Source organism: Phaenicophaeus curvirostris, chromosome 23, assembly GCF_032191515.1.
Source record: "Phaenicophaeus curvirostris isolate KB17595 chromosome 23, BPBGC_Pcur_1.0, whole genome shotgun sequence".
Taxonomy (NCBI): Eukaryota; Metazoa; Chordata; class Aves; order Cuculiformes; family Cuculidae; genus Phaenicophaeus; species Phaenicophaeus curvirostris.
In genome coordinates, this window is record NC_091414.1 from 2,143,498 (window position 1) to 2,164,849 (window position 21,352).

At 59.8% G+C, this 21,352-nt stretch overlaps 4 protein-coding genes across 7 annotated transcripts in view; 2 read left to right on the top strand and 2 right to left on the bottom strand.

The window, feature by feature from the left end:
- The window catches only part of C23H1orf216 (chromosome 23 C1orf216 homolog), a 281,686-nt gene that overhangs the window by 193,819 nt on the left and 66,515 nt on the right, over positions 1-21,352 (bottom strand). The window lies entirely within an intron of this gene.
- On the bottom strand, positions 1,667-7,283 carry TRAPPC3 (trafficking protein particle complex subunit 3). 2 transcript variants are annotated; one of them, XM_069875151.1, is made up of 6 exons: positions 7,130-7,221; positions 5,711-5,758; positions 4,574-4,671; positions 4,387-4,486; positions 3,960-4,142; positions 1,667-3,335 (listed from the first exon to the last, which is right to left on the bottom strand). In XM_069875151.1, the coding sequence occupies exons 1-6, from the start codon at positions 7,169-7,171 to the stop codon at positions 3,216-3,218; spliced, it is 591 nt and encodes a 196-aa protein (XP_069731252.1). In that variant the 5' UTR covers positions 7,172-7,221; the 3' UTR covers positions 1,667-3,215. The 2 variants fall into 2 exon arrangements, with proteins under 2 accessions (XP_069731252.1, XP_069731253.1); XM_069875152.1 differs by lacking the exon at positions 5,711-5,758 and having other exon boundaries at positions 7,130-7,283.
- Positions 9,642-15,285, top strand: LOC138730293 (uncharacterized). The gene is made up of 13 exons (XM_069875351.1): positions 9,642-10,049; positions 10,771-10,930; positions 11,038-11,208; positions 11,283-11,374; positions 11,736-11,893; positions 11,974-12,077; positions 12,146-12,370; positions 12,488-12,573; positions 13,201-13,337; positions 13,456-13,545; positions 13,755-13,963; positions 14,614-14,820; positions 14,911-15,285. Exons 1-13 carry the CDS (start codon positions 9,691-9,693, stop codon positions 15,196-15,198), a joined length of 2,286 nt encoding a protein of 761 aa, XP_069731452.1. The 5' UTR covers positions 9,642-9,690; the 3' UTR covers positions 15,199-15,285.
- The window catches only part of MAP7D1 (MAP7 domain containing 1), a 15,788-nt gene continuing 13,245 nt past the window's right edge, over positions 18,810-21,352 (top strand). For 2 of the 3 annotated variants that reach the window (XM_069875118.1, XM_069875120.1), the window contains exon 1: positions 20,150-20,291. In XM_069875118.1, coding sequence (XP_069731219.1) covers positions 20,237-20,291 — 55 coding nt within the window. In that variant the 5' untranslated portion in view covers positions 20,150-20,236. Of the gene's footprint in view, positions 18,832-20,149; positions 20,292-21,352 lie in introns of those variants that run through there. The other variant, XM_069875119.1, reaches the window with a different exon arrangement.

Genomic DNA, 21,352 nt, shown 5'->3' on the forward strand with positions numbered 1-21,352 from the left:
GCAGGCAACAAACCCCACCCTGTGCTGGGGAGGGAAACTGGTTTAAACCCTCAAGCAAAACCCTGGTTGATCACTTGCAGGACCTCAGCTCCTGTGAGGGCACCAGCCAAAGTCCCACTTGCCTGCTGGAGGAGAGCGAGGGCTGGAAAAGCTCCTTCCATGGGCACTGCCAAGAGTAAAGCACCTGCACCCATCGCCCTAGGAGCCCAGGATGGGGTTGGGATGGGTAGTGCTGCAGCTGGGACCTGGGCTCTGGGTGATATGGGATCCGTCACGGGGTGGCAGAGATACAGAAGTCACCTCTTTTTCTGCCAGGTTAAACCGCTCCCCAGGAATGTCCCCCAGGTTAACTTTCCCCTTTGCGGGATGAGTCCAGGGGTCAGGCCTGGCACTACATGAAAGCGAAGGGTATTCAATAACCTAGAGCCGTGGAAAGGCTTTAGTCCAACTCCAACCATGTTCAGGGTTTTATTGATGCCACATGCCTTTCCCCATTTGTTTCCTATAAACAGCACATGGTAATATTTAGTAGGTTTCAAACCGAGCTTTTTGCATATTCTCCTTCGTCTACAATGAGCCGCTCGGTAGTAGACAGTTTTAATTTACTTAATGCAATTACTGCTTTGTGTTTTTCCAAAGGGTCTGCACTGGTTTTGACCCAGTCGGCCCAGCAAATTACTGCACGACTCTTATAATTCCTGGGGTGGCGGCACTGGGAGCCCGGGATCCACTCCGTGCAGGGGTGAGCACGTTCCCTTGCTCGTGGAGGGAGGGAAAAGAACTCGGCGTGAGTTCGTTGTTGCAAAATAACCCCCTTTTAGCTGTTACAGCAAGGACACGGAGCCTCCCTGCGGAACACAGTCCTGGGGAAGAGCCACTGTCCAGAGGTCTCGGAAGCCGGCTGCGCGTTGGGGCTGTTTGAAGTCGTTCTAGTCGTCGAGGTCTGGCTCCTGATGCCAACCAGGATGCTCACCAGCTCCAGCCAAAGAGAAAAAACCACTTTATGGCAAAAGCTGCTGCGTCTCCACCCTTGGGGCTGAGCCCTGGGGGTGCTCTGGGGCTAAGAGAGGCTGCGGGTCCCCCTGGAGCAGGGGATGCCTGCCGGCACGAGCGGCTGCTTCACGCCACAGGCTCCTCGGCAGCGTTTATATCATTTACACAGGCAAAGGAGATGTGAATTCCTGCTCCTGGAGAGCCAGCAGTTGCTGCGCCTCGCCCGCACGCTCCCTGCAGCATGACAGCAGCTGTGGAGCAGCCCCCGCGCTGAGCTGGCGCAGGGGGGCACAGATGCCTCCCGAGGTGATGTTTTTGCCACTGTGAACGACAAAAAATAGAAGATCTCGGCTCCCGCTGCCTCGGGCTGGTGGCAGCGAGTTCCTGCTAATGCACCCGGGAATTCAGGGGGCAGGAAAAGGCCAGTGCTCAGAAAGCAAACATTGACTGTCTGGATTCCCGGCGCTGCCTATCAGCCCCCGAGTGCCACCCCCAGCCACAATCCCTCCGTGCGCTGAATATTGGGCAGGTTTCCTTCAGGCAGCAGCTTTCACCCGTGCCGGCGGCCAGACATTCTTGGTGCGGCGCTGCCGTCACCCTGCCAGCCCCGCTCGGCCGCTGCTCTGCACCGGCACTCGCACCATCGAAAAGAAGGCAAGAGGAAACCTAAGAGTTGACACCGGGATTCTTTTAATGCAATTGGCAGCCTTGAAATGACTTATCGTGGTCAAGGATGAGAAACAATGGGTCATTTTTCACCTCTGCAACGTGACCGTGTGGCACCTCTGCCTCCAAAATGCTCACCCTCTGCTGTTCCTCGATGTTGACTGCCCCTCCACTGGGCAGAAATCACACCAGGCACCCAAACTCTCCCACCAAAGCGCCTCAGTTGGGGAAAAAAATAGGACCTCGTGAGCCATCCGGAGTCCAGATGACCCAACATTCATCTGGAGAACGGGAACGAGCAGCAGCACAGGCAGCTTTCTCTCTCACCTTACACTCAGGCATAAACTTACAGAGGGACAGGAGCTGCTGGCTCCTGTGGGAACGAGTAAGAGCCATCGCCTTTAAACTCCTGGTTCTCTGTGGATTGGTGCCTTCATGCTATGTAAAGTGACTCGAGAACCCAACGTCTGACTGCATTTTCTGGCTGACTGGGACAGCAGAGGAAGCTGATTTTCCCCTCTCTTGCTTTCTGAGACACAGCAGTGCTGTGTACAGCAGGTGCCACAGGCGGCCGAAGCGTGCCAATTCGAGTAACGCGGGAAATTCCGCTGCAGCCTTAACATCTGTGCAAACACCCCCAGCGCCACCTCCGCACCGCGCAGTGTTTGTCTGCCGTAACAGGAGAACATGCTACTTGCTGCAAGGAGTTTAATGCCTCCCAGGTGTTAAGTCTGAACTCTGGACTGCGTTCAGTGGACTCGCCTCGCAGCCCCTGGGCCGTACACATCGCATTTCAGCCACGCTTTCCTCTTCTCCATTTAGGATATTTACTGCTGCTCCACTGTACCAGTTCCCTGCTTCCATGAGGGGTGTTGGGGAGCTGTGGGGAGAGAAAATGCAGAAAGGCACAGGCCACAGGGACCTCCTGAACCTGCTGGCGCTGCGTGAGGCCACTGCTTTCCAATAAAAGGAGCCTCCTCACCCAGGTGCCGGTATTCAATGGCTTTTCCAATGGCTTTGGATCAAGCTTGCGGTTTACTGGTAACATCAGCATCAAATGCTCTACAGTTTGGTCTACGCACATACTATACGCTTATCACCGAGTGAATTTTAAACCCCTCTTTTAACAGGAAATCAGTAGGCTTTCACAGCTTGGTCTCCAATTCTGGCAATAAAACATGGATTCATATTTAAACAGACCAGAGCTCTTCTCGAGTCTGAGCAGTAGTTCCCGCACAACCCAACGTCACAATTAGAAATTGAGCGTACAAAGAGTCCTCAGGGGAATACGAAAATGACGTCACCTTATGAAAAAGCTTCAGAATGAACCTGTGAAATAAACAGCAACCAGATAATTGTCTTCTACGGAAGATGGAAGAAACAGTAGAAGAATATAAGAACATCTTAAACAGTCAGTGAGTCAGTCCAGATGTACAGGGGCACCAGATCCGTACAGATCTGTGACGAAAGCACTATATCCCTACAGATCTGTGACAAAAGCTAATGGCCAAAACCAGCTGGTCCCCTCCAGCCCCAAGGGGAGACTGGGCTGCGCTTCACTCTTCACCAGCTGGAAGATTGTCTTCAATCCGCCTGATGAACTTCATTCTTATCTCTGTGACGCTGTCACCCTTCAGCGTGTCCTGGACAAATTTTACATCCACAGCCATCTGAACCTAGGAAAAGGGAAGAGCTGTTATCTCCCTTAAGACAGCAGCTTCTCTAGGAACCGAGCACCAGCTAAGGACTCTAGGGGCATGCCATGCCAAGCTCTAGAGAAGCACTTAGTTTTCAGGATCACTTTCTCTGTGTATGTTGTTGCCTCTGTGGCAGACAGCAGACACTTTACCTCTGGAAAAATACCTACAGCGTAACGGGGACTCCCTGCAGAGAACAGAGCCCAATTAACGCAATCCCTCAGGGCTACACATCCTGCTGCTCCACATGTGTTCCTCAAAAACATCAGCTAAGCAAGATAAGCCTAAATACAGACTCCGGAATTTGAGATGCTGCTGTTCTCTTGTTCTAGCAAATTCCCATCCAGGGCCCAGAGTGGTTACAAAGAGAGGATTCTGAGGCTTCATGAAAACTCAAGGAGGTTCTAGTGCCTGTAAGTGCGTTGGAAGATGAAGGGGCCTGGGCAGCACCTCTGGGACTCACAGCTGTCAGTGCTGCTGTAGCTCTGCTCTCCCAGGAATGAATTTCAAGTCCAAACCAAACACAAACGTAGATATCAAAGTATTTGCTGATACCTTGTTTATGCATCAATCTATCTGAGTGGGAGAGAGATGCTGGCTCACCATTTCCAGGGCGCCCCGCAGCACTCCACACAGCAGGTTGGAATAGATGAGAGACGAGTGGTTGTCAGGCAGCTCCACGAAGTCCACCAAGGGGTTATTTTCCAAGATCAGGGAGAACTCATCGCCTCCAGGACTCCAGTTGGTGATGCTCGGAGTGATGCCCAGGTACATTTTAAATGCTATCTGTTATGTCAAACAGAGTAGAACAAATATGTGTCCCATGAAGCCACATCACAGCTTTGGTCTTTGTAAAATTACTAAGGGGTTTTGAAAACACCACACTTTTCTCCCAGTTCCCACCAGCCAGGGATCTAATTCTTTCTTTTTCCTCCCTAAAATCTCAGTCAAACTCTCAGAACAGTGCTGTGAGCAGCAAACACTCTATGCTTATGTGCAAAACCTGACAAGACCGTGCTCTGATCGTTACCTTTGCAATAACATCTGCGGTTTCACGGAAATCATGGCACCTTCCGACGTTGGACCGAGCCAGGAAGTCTTCTATGAGTCGAACGCCTATGTTGTAACCCCTGTGAAGGGACCAAAGAGCAACAGCTACAGAGTGGGAAAAGCTCAGCTTTAGAAGAACCAACGCTTATAAAAGAAGATCCACTTACATTTTGTCAAGCTGCTTGTTGACGTCCTCATCATTCTCGTAGTCCTTGCACAGCTGAGTGACCAGCGCGCCGTACGTCAGCGTGAAGAGCTCCGAGTTCTAGGCAGAGGCAAAAAGGATTTAGTGCGAGCTAAAGAGAAAACTGACTGAGCGCTGCTTCCGTCGGCACGGAGAGGGGGAACAGAAACCTGCTGTCTCAGAGGAATCTGCTGCTTAATAAGGAGAGATCCTAGTTCATAGGTTGGCAAGACAACTTCAGCTTCTTTGGAAAGAGAAATCCTCTTTGACTAGGAATGACTAGCTCTTTCTTTCTTTCCCTCTCTCCACATACACAGCGTTTCCCATTACTGTGATCGGAAGCTGACCTAAAGAGGCAAGCCAGGAGGCTGCTCACACTCCGCAGCCACTCGTAGCAACTCTCCTCAGCTACTATTTAGCATCTCTTTGCTTTAAGGAGCACATCCCCAGGTAAGTGGAATGACACCTCTGGGTCATTTTGAGTGCTGCTGATCACCTCCTAGGTGAATTTATTTCAGTCCCTGACTCAGAGATGCGAACTGGCTTAAATTGTTATATGCCATAAATGAGCTGTAAATGGTCAGGCTCCTTTTAACAGGACAAAAAGAATGCTCATCCATTCACAGATTCATTACATTCTGCTACCAAGAGAAAACAAGGCTCATCTAGTCCCTGGAAACTTATCTAGGCACATAATTGGCTTCGTGCATTAAAATCAGCTCCTCAGGCCAGGAGAGGAAAGGCAAGGAGGGTTTCAGGTCAGCTCAGCAGATCTGTGGGACCATGACTACTTGGGCGATCTTGGCACGGCTGCCAGATGTGCAGAAAACAGCAAGGGAAGCAGCTTCCTCCCCAGGCCACCACCATCACCCATCCTCAGCCTGAAGCAACCACGTCCAAGTGCATTTTCTTGGGAGCCATTAAGCCAGACCAGCGATTACACGGTCATTAAAGGCTAGAAAACTAAAAAGCAAGAATACAATAGGCTCCAGCTTTTCACAGAACCTGAAGGAAGTGGTTGCAGGAACAAATAAGCCACCGTAACTTATTTCTGCTTTGAGTTTTAGCATTCAGAAACATCAGAGAGAGTCTAATCTCGGATTAAAAGCCTATCACCTACCATGAGATGCATAGAGGCAGAAGGTGAAATGAATGGCAAATACCAATACTACAGAATGAAAGCAGCAGGCAGGCAGGAAGGAAGGGAAAAGAGACAACATCAGAGTTAAGTGACAGCACGGATCACACTTCATTCTGAACATGCTTACACAAAGCCAAGACACACCCAAACAGATAGAAATCGGGTTTGTTAGGAGAAACAGGGAATTCCACCTCGCCCCTTAGCTTCCAAAAGGCTTTAAGCAGGTGAAAAGAACCAGTCAAGCTCCTCGGTGCTTTTGCTCTGTTTTAGATATAAAGAACTGGCACATTCTTTGTGGTGTTTTGCTTACAGTTTTGCTTTCATCTTGGAAAGATAAAGCAAGTTCCCATCACTTGAGAGTGGAAGGAGAAGGTGGAAGCCTCCTTTAGCTCAACCGGTAGAGTCACTTGGTAGAGAAGTTAAACATGCAAAAAGGTTCACGCCGGTTTTAAGGATTTCAGTAATTTTAGCGGAGACAGTGCTCAGCAGCTGGAGAGAGGAGGGGGAATGGATGGCAGAAATCCAACTGGTACCAGTCCAGGATGCTGCCATTTACTGGGAAATGCCATGAGGCCATTTCTTGTTACCAGCCCCAAAGCCTGCACGCCCAGCGTGGGTCAGTTATCACCTGCAGTGCTGCTATTTGAGGACCTTTATACATTATAATGGGGCAAATTTCACTTTATACTTGTAAGCCAACTCTTACTTTCAGTCTATCTGATGGAATTAAGGTGCCTAATGCTTTTCCCTTTATGTTTTTTTCATTTTGCAGGCTAGTGTTATCATAACACTACAAACCATCCCGTGGCGGCAAAACCATCAGAATCCTAATGAGGTGACACCAATTCCTTCAATAAAAATCACTGTATTTACGGGGAAGAAACTGTCACGGTGTGGCGGGGCCTCCACGGAGCCTGAACCGGCCGAGCAACACGGCCACGAGGGAGAAAAAAAAATAGATTTTTAGTTTTATTTTTAGGTTTTCACGTGCCGATATTACACCAACAGTGAATTAATTGGATCGGTTTGGCCCCCGAGCGAGGCCTCAGCCCCGCAGGTTTGTTCTCGGTCCCTCTTCTCTCAGCTCAGCAGGACTGGTAACAGGGAACCGGGTTAGTGGGGAGAGGGGGAAGGCGCTGGCGGTCCGGTAACGGGACCCGTTCCCATAAACGGGACCCGTTCTCATAACCAGCACCGTCCCCGGGCAGCCCCGGGCGCTCCCTGCGGCACCGGCCGCCTCAGGCCGAGCCCCATCAGGGCCGCGGCGGCTCCGAGGCCCCGCGGGGACAGAGCCGGGCCCCACCGCAGGCCTCGACCGGGCCGGTGCCTCCGGTCCCCCCGCCCCGGGCTCGCCAGGCTCTGTCCCCGCGGGCGGGCGGCGCAGGGCCCCGCCGTTACCATTTTCTTGCTCTCGGTGCCGCGGCCGGCCTGGCGCGACATCCTGCCCGCCGCCTCCCCGGCCCGGCGCCTCCCGCTCCGCACCGGCCACGACCGGAAACGCTGTGCGCGCCGCGGGGCACGACGGGACTCGTAGTCCGCGTCCCCATCGGCTGCCCTGCTGTGCCGACGATTGGGAACTACAATTCCCAGAGTGCAATGCGGCTGAGCTTATGCGCATGCGCCATCGGGGGTGCGTCTGCACGCCTGTCCTGTCTTTCCACTGTTCCGCTGCGGGGCACGACGGGACTCGTAGTCCGCGTTCCCTCAATCGATCATTCTGCTGCTGCGCCATCGCACTACAATTCCCAGAGTGCAACGCTGTCGCGTTACGCGCATTGGCCGTTCTGGCACGAGGGAGCGCGCCGCCAGGGGGCGCTCCGCCGTTCCGCCGCGGGGCACGACGGGACTCGCAGTCCGCGCATCGATAAGAGGCCACGCCGCGCATGCGTCGCTGAACTTCAAATCCCAGAGTGCACCGCGGTCACTCTGCGCACATGCGCGCTCGCATGGCAAGCGGAAGCGGAAGGGGGAGCGCGCTGAAAGGGGGCGCCTCCGCCTGCTTCTCTCTCGCTCTCCCTCCGCCTGTCGCGGGTTCGAGCCCGGCCCCTCCGCCCCCGGGGCCGCTGTGGGCTCTTAGCCCAGGCCTCAGCGAGCCTTTCCCCCTGGCCTCAGCTCCCTGGGTGTGAGCCGGGAGCGGGTGAGCCCTGCCCGGCCGCTGTGGGGCCGTGGGTGCCCGGTGAGGGTGGCGAGGGGCTCCTCACGGACGGGGCTGTCGGGAGAGCAAGGGCGTGACCGGGGGAAAGGTTCCCTTGGAGAGGAGAAACACCGAGGAGGCCTTATTGCAGCCTTCCAGTGCTTGAAGGGGGCTCGTAAGAAAGATGGGAAAACATTTTAGCAGGTTCTGTAGCAACAGGACAAAGGGGTTGGTTTTAAACTAGGGGAGAAGATTAGACTGGAGATTAGGAAGAAATTCTTCACGGTGAGGGTGAGGAGGCCCTGGCCCAGGCTGTCCAGAGCAGGGGTGGCTGCCCCATCCCTGGAGGGGTTCAAGGCCAGGTTGGATGGGGCTTGGAGCCCCTGATCCAGTGGGAGGCGTCTCTGCCCATGGCAGGGGTGGAATTGGATGGGCTTTAAAGTTCCTTCCAGCCCAAACCATTCCATGATTCCCTGCGATGGCCGTAATGCTTTCACTCAGGTCCCCTGGTGCCCATGTCCCAGGGCCTGGGCAGGAGCTGGTTCCTGGGGTGAGGGCAGCCCTGGGGCAGCCAGAGTGAGCCTGGATTTTCCATCAGCACTGCAGGAGCAGCTCGAAGCCTTGGGCTGCAGCACCGTGGGGGGGAGTGGGAGTCACTCGGTGCAGGGTTTCCACCCCTCACGTGCATGAGAAACAAACACAGCCATGCAGAAATATGGTGAATGGGGACACCACAGGAGTCGGCCTGACGTGAGGCTCTATGCGGCAGAATCCATGGGAACAACAGCTCCCAGCCAGCACAGCCACCAAAGCACCAGCCTCTGCTCCCACACGGGTGCTGCCTGGCTGTGATTTGTTTATTTGAGTATCTCTCCATTACTGAGATGTCGCTGACCTGCTCTTGAGCCAGGGTGATGGGATGGAGCCTGCATGCTGGATGGGAAGATGTGCTCCAGGCGCAGAGGGAGCCGTTAGCAGGACGCCCCACCGGCTGCTCAGGAATCCAGCAGCTGGGTGATCACTCGCTGTCACCGCCGAGCCAGCCGGGCTCTCACCAGCTGCAGCCGACCTGCTGGCATTGCCTTACATGGCTACATCCCCATGCTCGCTTGGCTTCTGGTGGGCTGGGAGCCTCTAGGTCTGATACAAGCTCTTGGCGTGGTCAATCCAGGTTGGGGAACCACCAGCACCGTGTCTATCCCTGGCAGGAGCTGGACATGGTGCCAGCGAGAGGCTGAGATGTCTGTGCTCCCCTATCTCCCAGCCCTAGCATGCAGGGGAGCAGTCGGGGTGCACCAGCTCCCCTTGTACTCCCAGTCCCATCCCAGCACTGGCCAGTAAGTGGATGCTTGGTGCTCTCTTTTCACCTCCTGTGCAATTCTCAGCTGGAGAACTACATAACATCATGGCATAGTTTGGGTTGGAAGGGGCCTTAAAGATCATCCAGTTCCAACCCCCCTGCCATGGGCAGGGACACCTCCCACTGGATCAGGGGCTCCAAGCCCCATCCAAACTGGCCTTGAACATCTCTGAGCTGGGATGCTGTTGCCTTCTTGGCCACCTGGGCACACTGCTGGCTCACATTCAGCCTCTCTTGCCCAGCACCCCCAGGTCCTTTTCCAGCCATGAAAAACCTTTTATGCCTTGGTGCTGGGGTGTTGCCAGACCCTCAAACACATTTGTAAAGCGCGGACTGGGTCTGGCAGGACTCCAGGAGTCTCCCCCCAGGATCCCTCCCTGTTCCACTACGTGGGAGCAGTGCTCTCCGCCCCACCGCGCCCATTGCTGGGGGCCTGGGAGCTGATTTGGGGAACTGAGCCTTGCCATGAAGCTCCGAGCTCCGAGAGCGATCGTGGCGGGGCTCCTGGCTGCCTCCTTGCTGCTGTGCACGGTGCTGGGTGCTGGCTCGGACCAAGCACAGTCTTTCCCCTCCCCTTTCCCATTCCAGGATCCAGCGCTGCCATGGAGTCGCCGTCTGGACGATCTCTTGGATCGCTTGAGCCCCTCCGAGATGGTGCTGCAGGTAGCGAGAGGAGGAGCGATGGGGAATGGTCCCGCTCCCCCCATCCCACGCTTGGGCATCGCGCCCTACAACTGGAATACAGAATGTCTGCGAGGTGACGCGGAGGCACCAGGATGGGCCACGGCTTTTCCACAGGCGCTGGGGCTCGCTGCTGCCTTCAGGTACTGGGAACCAGTAGGACAACCCCCAGAGGGACTGGGAGGGGTGAGAGGCTCCACATGAGCCGGCAAAGTGTGCTCACAGCCCAGGAATCCCACTGCATCCTGGGCTGCATCCAAAGTGTGACCAGTAGGGTGAGGGAAGGGATTCTGCCCACCTCTGCTCCACTCTCATCTGAAGTCCTGCCTTCAGTTCTGAAGCCCTCAGCACAGAGAGGACTTGGAGCTGTTGGAGTGACTCCAGAAGGTGATCCGAGGGCTGGAGCACCTCCCATACGAGGACAGGCTGAGAGAGTTGGGCTTGTTCAGCCTGGAGAGCAGAAGGCTGCGAGGAGACCTTAGGGCAGCTTCCAGGGCTGAAAGGGGCTCCAGAAAAGCTGGGGAGGGGCTCTTGATCAGGGAGGGCAGGGATAGGATGAGGGAAAACGGTTTTGAGCTGAAAGAGGGGAGATTGAGTTGAGATTTTAAGAATAAATGTTTCCATATGAGGGTGGGGAGGCCCTGGCCCAGGTTGTGCAGAGAAAATGTGGCTGCCCCATCCCTGGGGGTGTTCAAGGGTAGGTTGGATGGGGCTTGGAGCCCCTGATCCAGTGGGAGGTGTCCCTGCCCATGGCAGAGGGTTTGGAACTGAATGATATACAAGGTCCCTTGCAAACCATTCTAAGATTCTGTGATTCTATGAATCCTCCCCTCGTCCGCCAACACCCCTGTGCTCTCCCCGCAGCCCTGAGCTCATCTACCGGGTGGCCAATGCCACCGCCACCGAAGTGAGAGCCAAGCACAACTATTTTGCAGCCACCGGCCGCTACGATGACCACACAGGGCTCAGCTGCTTCAGCCCTGTCCTGAACATCATGAGGCACCCGCTGTGGGGCAGGAACCAGGTGGGGGGTGACCCCAGGCTGGGATGAGGCCGCACAGGGCTGGAGGGTGGCAGCAGCTCCTCGGGGTGCTGGGGGTCTCAGCAGTGACCTGTCTGCACCGTGGCCAGGAGACATACGGAGAGGACCCATTCCTGAGCGGGGAGCTGGCCCGCAGCTTCGTGCAGGGGCTGCAGGGCCAACACCCCCGCTACATCAAAGCCAGCGCCGGCTGCAAGCACTTCAGTGTCCACGGGGGCCCTGAGAACATCCCTGTCTCCAGGCTCAGCTTTGACGCCAAGGTAAGCGCGGTGGGGGCTGTGGGATGGTGGGCAGCCCCCCAGGCACTGACCCCTCTCCGCTGTGGTGCTTGCAGGTGCTGGAGCGGGACTGGCGCACGACCTTTCTGCCCCAGTTCCAGGCGTGCGTGGACGCTGGCTCCTACAGCTTCATGTGCAGCTACAACAGGTACGGAGCGTGGCAGGGGCTCGTTGCTCTCTCCAGCTACCTGAAAGGAGGTTGTGGAGAGCGGGGAGCTGGGTTCTTCTCCCAAGGGACAGGAGACAGGATGAGAGAGAATGGCCTCAAGCTCCACCAGGGGAGGTTCAGGCTGAACATTAGGAAAAAAGGTTTCACGGAAAGGGTCATTGGTCCCTGGCAGAGGCTGCCCAGGGAGGGGGTTGAGTCCCCTTCCCTGGAGGGGTTTAAGGGCCGGGTGGGTGAGCTGCTGAGGGACATGGGTTAGTGATCGGTGGAAATGGTTGGACTCGATGATCCGATGGGTCTTTTCCAACCTAGTGATTCTATGATTCCATCCCCTCTCCAACAGGATCAACGGTGTCCCTGCCTGCGCCAACAAGAAGCTGCTGACAGACATCCTACGCGGCGAGTGGGGGTTTGAGGGCTACGTGGTGAGCGATGAGGGAGCCTTGGAGCTCATCATGTTGGGGCACCACTACACACAGACTTTCCTGGAGACGGCAGTCGGTGAGCTTGCAGGATGGGCATGGGGTTCCCTGGCACCACGCAGCTGTGATGGGTGGTTTCCCTTCTCGCTGGCTTGGCAGCCTCCATGAACGCTGGCTGCAACCTGGAGCTCTCCTATGGCCTGAGGAAAAACGTCTTCATGCACATCCCCCAGGCTCTGGCTAAGGGTAACATCACGCTGCAGGTGAGCAGGAGGGAGCGGGGCTGCTCCCACCAAGCACAACCGAGGTTTTGATTTTGGGGTCTTCCTAGATGCTGCGTGAACGGGTCCGTCCCCTCTTCTACACGCGAATGCGGCTGGGGGAGTTCGACCCTCCAGCCATGAACCCCTACAGCGCCCTGAACCTGAGCGTCGTGCAGAGCCCTGAGCACCGCAACCTCTCCCTGGAAGCTGCTGTCAAGAGCTTTGTGCTGCTGAAGAACGTGCGGGGGACGCTGCCTCTCCGGGCCCAGGACCTGCCCGGCAAGCGCGTTGCGGTGAGCACCGTGCGCAGAGGTGGACAGGGGACACGGTGACACAGGGGTTGCAGGTGTCCCTTCCTTAGAGAACCGCGGAGGTGCCGGTGCCCACCTTTACCCCTCGGCCCTCTGCAGGTGGTGGGTCCCTTCGCTGACAACCCCCGGCTGCTGTTTGGGGACTATGCACCAGTGCCGGAGCCGCAGTACATCTACACTCCCCGGTGAGAAAGCGCAGTGCTGCCATAGAGCCTTAGAATGGTTTGGGTTGGAAAGGATCTCAAAACCCATCCAGTTCCACCCCCTGCCATGGGCAGGGACACCTCCCACTGGATCAGGGGCTCCAAGCCCCATCCAACCTGGCCTGGAACCCCTCCAGGGATGGGGCAGCCACCCCTGCTCTGGGCAACCTGGGCCAGGGCCCCCCCACCCTCATATAGAAACATTTATTCTTAAAATCTCATCTCAGTCTCCCCTCTTTCAGCTCAAACCCCTTCCTCCTCATCCTCTCCCTGCGCTCCCTGATCAAGAGCCCCTCCCCAGCTTTCCCGGAGTCCCTTTCAGCACTGGAAGCTGCTCAAAGGTCTCCCTGGAGCCTTCTGCTCTCCAGGCTGAACAAGCCCAACTCTCTCAGCCTGTCCTCGTACAGGAGGTGCTCCAGCCCTCAGATCATCTTTGTGGCCTCCTTTGGACTCGCTCCAACAGATCCAATGTCCTCCCTGTCCATCCGTCCCCCAGTCCTGGTCCCTGATTGAGGCTGCTGTGACCCAGCCCTTGGGCAAGGAAGGGTCCCCCAAGTTGCCCAAATCCTGGGGCCGAGCAGCCCCTGTGCCCTCTGCTCTTCCCTCCAGGAAGGGGCTGGAGACGCTGCCAGCCAACATCAGCTTCGCGGCGGGGTGCCGGGAGCCGCAGTGCCACGGGTACTCGAGGAAGGAGGTGGTGGCTGTGGCAGGGGCAGCCGACGTGGTGGTGGTTTGCCTGGGGACAGGTAGGTGGGAGCAGTGAGGGCGCTGGGGAGGAGAGAACCTCGGAGCTGGGGTCCCCATGGCCCCCCCAAGATGATCCGGCAAGGTGCAAGGGGCTGTCCCTTGGCTGTCCCCACACAGGGGTGGCTGTGGAGACAGAGGCGAAGGACCGGAGAGACCTGTCCCTGCCAGGGCACCAGCTGGAGCTGCTGCAGGATGCCGTGCAGGCGGGTAGGGGCTCTGTGAGCCTTGGCTTCCAGCCTTGGGGAGTGGCTGGTGTCCTGGGGGTCAGCACCAGCCCAGAGAGAGGGGTGGTGGTGGGCTCCGGTGCTGGGAGGTGAGCCACAACCCTCCCAGGTGTTCCCCATCCACGGGGCACCCTGGAGCCATCCAAGCAGCTCTGGTGTGTGGGGCTCTTGGTGACAGCCGTCTCCCCGCAGCCGCTGGGCACCCCGTCATCCTGCTGCTGTTCAACGCGGGGCCCCTGGACGTGAGCTGGGCACAGGCGCACGAGGGCGTAGGAGCCATCCTGGCCTGCTTCTTCCCTGCCCAGGCTGCCGGCCTCGCTATCGCCAGGGTCCTGCTGGGTGAAGTGGGGGCTAACCCGGCCGGCAGGCTGCCAGCCACGTGGCCTGCGGGCATGCACCAGGTGAGCCCAGACACCCGTAGCCCTTCCCGTAGTCTTGGTGGCCAAGGAGCTGTGGGATACCGGGCTGATGCTTTCCCTCTGTACTTGGCACTGGTGAGACCGCTCCTTGAATCCTGTGTTTAGTTCTGGGCCCCTCACCACAAGAAGGATGTTGAGGCTCTGGAGCGAGTCCAGAGAAGAGCAACGAAGCTGGGGAAGGGGCTGGAGAGCAGGCCTTGTGAGGAACGGCTGAGAGAGCTGGGGGTGTTTAGCGTGGAGAAGAGGAGGCTGAGGGGAGACCTCATGGCTTTCTACAACTCCCTGAAAGGAGGTTGTGGAGAGGAGGGAGCTGGGCTCTTCTCCCAAGGGACAGGGGACAGGACGAGAGGGAATGGCCTCAAGCTCCACCAGGGGAGGTTCAGACTGGATATCAGGAAAAATTATTCACGGAAGGGGTCATTGGGCAGTGGCAGAGGCTGCCCAGGGAGGGGGTTGAGTCCCCTTCCCTGGAGGGGTTTAAGGGCCGGGTGGATGAGGTGCTGAGGGACATGGGTTAGTGATTGATGGGAACGGTTGGACCCGATGATCCGGTGGGTCTTTTCCAACCTGGTTATTCTATGATTCTGTGTGCCTACCCAACCCAGTCCAGCTCTGCCTCTTGTGTCCCACAGGTGCCACCCATGGAGAACTACACCATGGAGGGCCGGACGTACCGGTACTACGGGAAGGAGGCCCCGCTCTACCCATTTGGCTACGGGCTGTCCTACACCACCTTCCGATACCGGGACCTGGTGCTGAGCCCCCCAACACTGCCCGTCTGTGCCAACCTCTCCGTGTCTGTGGTGCTGGAGAACACGGGGCAGCAGGACGGCGAGGAGGTGAGCACAGCCCCTCCACACTGACGTGGCCGTAGCCGGTGTGGATGCACTGGGGGTCGCATTGGCGCTGACTCCCATCCCTCCGGGCAGGTGGTGCAGCTGTACCTGCGGTGGGAGCAGTCGTCCGTGCCGGTGCCCCGCTGGCAGCTGGTGGCTTTCCGCCGCGTCGCTGTGCCGGCTGGCCGGGAGACCAAGCTGTCCTTCCAGGTGGTGGCCGAGCAGCGTGCCGTCTGGGTGCACGACTGGCGCCTCGAGCCCGGCACCTTCACCCTCTTTGCTGGTGGGCAGCAGCCGGGCCAGCAGACACGGGCGCCCTCGGAGGTGCTGAGTGCGAGTTTCACCGTCGCCGGTGCAGCCCGGCCCCTGCGCAGCTGCTAGAGGTTGTGAGGCTGTGGGGCAGGACACCCTGGGGTGCTGGCAGAGAGGAAGGGGCACGCGGTGGCTTCGTGTGCCGTGGCGTTGTCTGCATCGTAATAAAGTTCCAAGTGGTGTCCCCAGGGCTCGGTGCTGGGTCCAGCCCTGTTCGATGTCTTTATCAGTGACCTGGATGAAGGCATCGAGTGCACCCTGAATCACCCTGGGGTGCTGCTGCAGCCCCACACCCTGCCCGAGCCCCAAACCAGCCGAGGGGCAGCGGCACCCAGCCCCACGTGTGCCCTGGCCAGCGCACGCCTGTGCCTCCTGCTCTATTTATAGCTGCCAGGGCCACTCCAGCGCATTCCCAGTGTCGAGGGGGTGGGAGACTGGGAGTGCTGCCTTCATCCCCAGCCTGGCTGCGTGGCTCTTCTCCTGTCCAGGCAGGATCCGTCCTCCCTAGGAGGGTGGCAGCCAGGCGGCAGGGCCAGCGTGGCGAGGGGCAAGGATGTGGCAGTGGGAGCAGCCAAGCCCAGAGGGTCTGATCCAGCCTTGCGGCAGCTCCGGTGCTGCAGTGCAGGGATGGGGGTCCAGCAGCGATGCTGGTGGAGATTGTGGGGAGCCAGGAGCTCCTCAGGTCAGCATTGGAGAGGCAGGATCTCCCTCAGCACCGAGCCAGAGGCCAAGGTGGGGCTGCCAAGGAGCTCATGGGGCTGCCCAGGCCTGACAGCATGACATCAGGGCACTAATTACAGATGCAGCCCAGGATAATTACAGAGCAGGGGGGGCTGCAGCAGGGAAGGGCAGGGCTCAGCCCATTGCTAGCCCATTTATCACCTGCCCCCACAGGGTTTGTCCTGCAGCAGCAGCTCTGCAGCCCCAGCTCCATGGCAGGGTGCTCGGGGTTGGGGGCTGCCCCAGGTCCCCACCAGTGATGGGGTGATACGGCACCCATGTGCTCTGGGACGGTGCAGGGACAGTCCCTCAGCCCTGGGATCCTGCTGCGTGGCTACTGGGGTCAGCTGGAGCATTGGGAGGCCAGGAGTTCAGATCAGCCCTCCTGGCCATGGTACCGTGCTTGGTGCTGGCCCTGCGTGGCCACCAAAGCCACCAGCGTGGAGCAGCTTGGGGCAGGGACAAAGTCCTGCAGCTGGAGGAGGGACAGAGGGGTAGGATGGAGTGTCCCCCATGGTACTTTGCCCAGAGGTGTCGGCAGAGTTTGTTTGCCATCGTCATCCCTGTTTGCACCCAGCCTCCCGCAGCGCCAGGTCGTGCAGGCAGAGCGGTAGCTGAGCTGCAACTATAACTTCGATTTCGGGGTTCTCAGCACCCTGTTGGCTTCGCACAGGGAGAGTCAGAGTGAGGGGCTGGCGGGTAGAGCCGTGGAGAAGAGAAGGCTCCAGGGAGACCTTAGAGCAGCCTCCCAGTACTGAAAGGGGCTCCAGGAAAGCTGGGGAGGGTCTTTTTGCAAGGGCAGGGGGTGATAGGTCGAGGGCAATGGCTTTAAATTGGAAGGGGGAAGATTGAAATTAGACATTAGGAAGAAATTTTTCACAATGAGGGTAGGGAGGCCCTGGCCCACATTTTCCCAGAGCAGTGGTGGCTGCCCCATCCCTGGAGGGGTTCAAGGCCAGGTTGGTTGGGGCTTGGAGCCCCTGATCCAGTGGGAGGTGTCCCTGCAGGTGTGGAACTGGATGGGCTTTGAGGTCCCTTCCAACCCAAACCATTCTAAGATCTTTGATGCATCCCGCTCCTCAGGCTGGTGCGAGAGAGCCGTGGTGGTGTTTCACCCCGTGCTGAGGGGCTGAGGAGCACCGGGAGCTGTGGGGCGCGCAGCCGCCGGGGCTGGGCAGAATGCACGTCAGGAGCTCATTGGATTTTCCATCAGCACAGGGAGGGTGGCTGTTCCTGGCACTGCGGGAACAGGGGGGCAGGACCCAGGAGCCCCGTCGCAATGGGGCTCTGCCTGCAGCAGAGCAATCGATCGATGCGCCGCTTGTTGTATAAGCCCATCGACTTGGGCTGGCACGGCAGCCAGGAGCCCTCAGCGTCGCTGCCCATGTTGGGAGCGCTGCCAGAGCGCAGCCGCAGGCCAGGGACACCCACAACCACCCCTTTTTCACCCTGCCCCTTGCTCCAGGCTGGCCCCGTGGTGGGGACAAGGACCCTGGGCATGGTTGGACCTGGCACCAGGCTGTCCTGCAGCCCTGGGCTGCTCATCCACGTCAAGCAATGCTGTGCTGGCCCCTCTGCCTGCCCCGCTGGGACCCCCGGGGCTGTGGTCCCACCAGGCAAAGGGGCTTTGGAAGCTGCTCCCCAGCATCCTTGGAGCAGGTCGTGGGGTGGCCCTGGCTGCGCTCTGCTGGGTCCCTTGTGTGCCATGGAAATCATAGAATGGGTTGGGTTGGAAGGGACCTCAAAGCCCATCCAGTTCCACCCCCTGCCATGGGTAGGGATGCTTCCCCCTGGATCAGGGGCTCCAAGCCCCATCCAACCTGGCCTTGAACCCCTCCAGGGATGGGGCAGCCACGACTTCTTGGGGCAACCTGGGCCTGTTCACCCTCATTGTGAAAGCTCCGAGGTCTGGAGTCTGGGCCACATGGGCGTGCGAGCGGGGCTGATCCCTGTCCCGGGGAGTCCCCTGTGTCTGTGGGTTCACTGGGACACGCTCCTGCACCTCGTCCCCCCGCCATCCCCCGGGGCTGCGTGGCTGCTGGGTTGCGCGGTGCTCCCAGTCGAGGCAGTCAGCCGGCGAGGCTGCGGGGAGTTTCAGCGAAGCCTTCGCTCTGGCTGAGCTGGAAGAGTGGGCGGTGGGGCTGGGGGCCAGGGGCCACGGGAGGCGACGGCTTGGCTGCAGCTTGGGGCTCTGGGGCATCCGGGGTGGTTGTTTCGGGTGGATGGGGTGGTTGCTTTGGGTTAAACGGGGCTAACTTGTCTGCCAAGGAGCCCTCCTGCCCGCTCCCCATCTCTGAGTCAGAACAAAAAGCTTCCGGAGGAGAGGGCTGGGATTTCTGGAAACCTGTTTGCCTGGTAGGCGAGCGGCAGGGGATCTCCTGGCCCTGCGCTGATGTCATCTCCAAACCAGGCATCTCGATGGGCGCTGCCTGCGGAAAACTGAACCAATTTATCATTGCGTCCCTGTGGCTGCGTGTGTGGGGTCTTCGTGCCACGCAGGGGAGGTGACTCTGGTTCTTGCTGCCCCTCTGGAGGAGCCCTAAGCCGTGCTGCCACCTGCATGTCCCTTTTCCTTGGGTGCAGGGATGGGGGCTGTGTGGGGCAGGAGTTGGAGCTGTGTGGGGCAGAGATGGGGGCTGAGATCCTGGTCCACCCCTGCTTCTCTCAAGGCCAAGCGGAGTTTCACGCCTGAGCCCGGGAGCAGAGGAGGCCTCTCGTTATCTCCCTGTTATCAAGACAGCAAGATGAGCAGCAGCCCTGGGGAATGAGGGGTGGCTGCTGGCGGTGACTAAGGCTCACGTGTGACGGGTGGGTGGGTGGGTGGTGGTGGGGAGCAGCTCCGAGACCTTGTGAGCGGCCGAGGTGGGGCTCCAGGATAGGGAATCGATGAGTCTTTGGGGGGCGCGGTGGGAATCGGGCGCTGATCCAAGCGGTGCTGGTGGCTCAGAGGGACCCAGGGGTGTCTGCTGCAGGGCTTGGCAGGTGAGCGGAGCGCTGTGAAGCAGGGGGAGCGGGAAGGGTGGGTGCAAAAGCTGAAATCTGGGAGAGGAAGGAGGTGGGCGAAGGGCTGGAGGTGCCCAAGCGAGGCTGCAAGGGGCTGGGCGCGGCAGGGACAGGCAGTGGGGTAGGCCTGAGGCCGCGGTGATGGGCGTGGGGTCCCAGCCCTGGGAGAGGGCACAGGTGCAGAGAGGTGAGGGGCCAGGCCAGGGCTGTGGGGCTGCGGCTGGGGCAGGGGTGAGGTGAGCCCGGGCAGAGCACCCTCCCCGGCTGCCCGCTCCCCACCAGGCTGGGGTGCAGGGCCAGGGAGGGTTACGGGATGCGGGGCTGGGGTGGGATGTGGGTCCAGGGCAGGATGGAGGATGTGGGGCTGGGGGAGGGGCTGTTAGATGCAGGATATGGGGCTGGGGTGGGATGTGGGATGTGGGACCGGGGCGGGATGTGGGGCTGGGGCAGGATGCAGGCTGTGGGATGTGGGGCCAGAGTGGGATGTGGGATGTGGGATGTGGGTCCAGGGTGGGATGCAGGTCCAGGGTGGGATATGGGATGCAGGTGCAGAGCGGGATGTGGGTCCAGCATCCAGGGTGGGATGCAGGATGCAGGTCCAGGGTGGAATGTGGGATGCAGGATGTGGGTCCAGGGTGGGATGCGGGATGCAGGATGCGGGTTCAGGGTGGGATGCAGGATGGGGGTCCAGGGTCCAGGGTGGGATGTGGGATGCAGGATGTGGGTCCAGGGTGGGATGTGGATCCAGGGTCCAGGGTGGGATGTGGGATGCGGGTTCAGGGTCTGGGGTGGGATGTGGGATGCAGGATGCGGGTCCAGGGTGGGATGTGGGATGCAGGATGTGGGTCCAGGGTGGGATGCGGGATGCAGGATGCAGGTTCAGGGTGAGATGCAGGATGGGGGTCCAGAGTGGGATGTGGGATGCGGGTTCAGGGTCCAGAGTGGGATGCAGGATGGGGGTCCAGAGTGGGATGCAGGATACGGGTCCAGGGTGGGATGCAGGATGGGGATCCAGAGTGGGATGTGGGCTGCGGGTTCAGGGTCCAGAGTGGGATGCAGGATGCGGCTCCAGGGTGGGATGCAGGATAGGGGTCCAGAGTGGGATGCAGGGTGCGGGTCCAGGGTGGGATGTGGGATGCAGGATGTGGGTTCAGGGTGGGATGTGGGATGGGGGTCCAGGGTCCAGGGTGGGATGCAGGATGCGGGCTGTGGGATGCGGGTCCGGGATGGGCTGCGGGCCCGGGGCAGGGCGCGGGGCGGTGCCGCGGAGCCGGGCCCGGGGCGGGGAGCTCGGAGCGTCCTCCCCCGGCGCTCGAGGGGGGAGCGGGGCGGCTCGGCGGGGCTCGGCGGGGCCGGGCCAGCCCCCTGCGCCTCCCGCCACGCCATGGAGAGCAGCCGCGCCGGGCGGGACCCGCAGCCCCAGCCGCAGCCCCAGCGGGGTGAGGAGCCGCGGGGGGGGATCCAGCCATGGGGGTGCGGCCCTGGGAGCGGGGGAAGCAGATATAGGGGTGCGGGATGCGGCTGGGGTGGGGGGGGGACCCGGCTATGGGGGTGCAGGATGCGGCCATGGGGGTGCGGGATCCAGCTGGGGGGGGATGGGGAACCCAGCCGGGGTGGGGATGCGGGATCAAGTCATGGGGGTGCGGGACCCGTTGATGGGGGGGGGGGGGGGACACCCGGCTTTGGGGGTGCAGGATGCGGCTATAGGAGCGAGGGAAGAGGATACAGGGGTGCAGGATGCGGCCATAGGGGATGGAAGGGGCAGACATGGGGGTGCGGGGCCCGTTCATGGGGGGTACCCGGCTTTGGGGGTGCAGGATGCGGCCATGGGGGGGATCCAGCCATGGGGGTGCGGGATGCGGCCGTAGGAGCGGGGGGAACAAAGATAGGGGTGGCCGTGGGGGGATGCGAGACCCGGCTATAGCGGGGGGATCAAGCCATGGGGGTGCGGGACCCGTTCATGGGGGGAGACCCGGCTTTGGGGGTGCAGGATGCGGCCATAGGAGGGGGAGGGGGCAGACATGGGGGTGCAGGACGCGGCTTGGGGGGAGACCCGGCTCTAGGGGTGCAGGATGCGGCCCTGGGGGGCAGCGAGGGGGGTGGGTGGAGACCCGGCTTTGGGGGTGCAGGATGCGGCCTTGGGGGGGGGGATCCAGCCGTGGGGGTGCAGGATGAGGCCTTTGGGGGGGGATCCAGCCGTGGGGGTGCAGGATGAGGCCTTGGGGGGGGATCCAGCCGTGGGGGTGCAGGATGAGGCCTTTGGGGGGGGATCCAGCCGAGGGGGTGCAGGATGAGGCCTTGGGGGGGGATCCAGCCGTGGGGGTGCAGGATGAGGCCTTGGGGGGGATCCAGCCGTGGGGGTGCAGGATGAGGCCTTGGGGGGGGATCCAGCCGTGGGGGTGCAGGATGAGGCCTTGGGGGGGATCCAGCCGAGGGGGTGCGGGGCCCGGGGAGGCGGCGGGGCAGCCGCGGGGCCGGGGCGACTCTTCCCGGGAGGGAC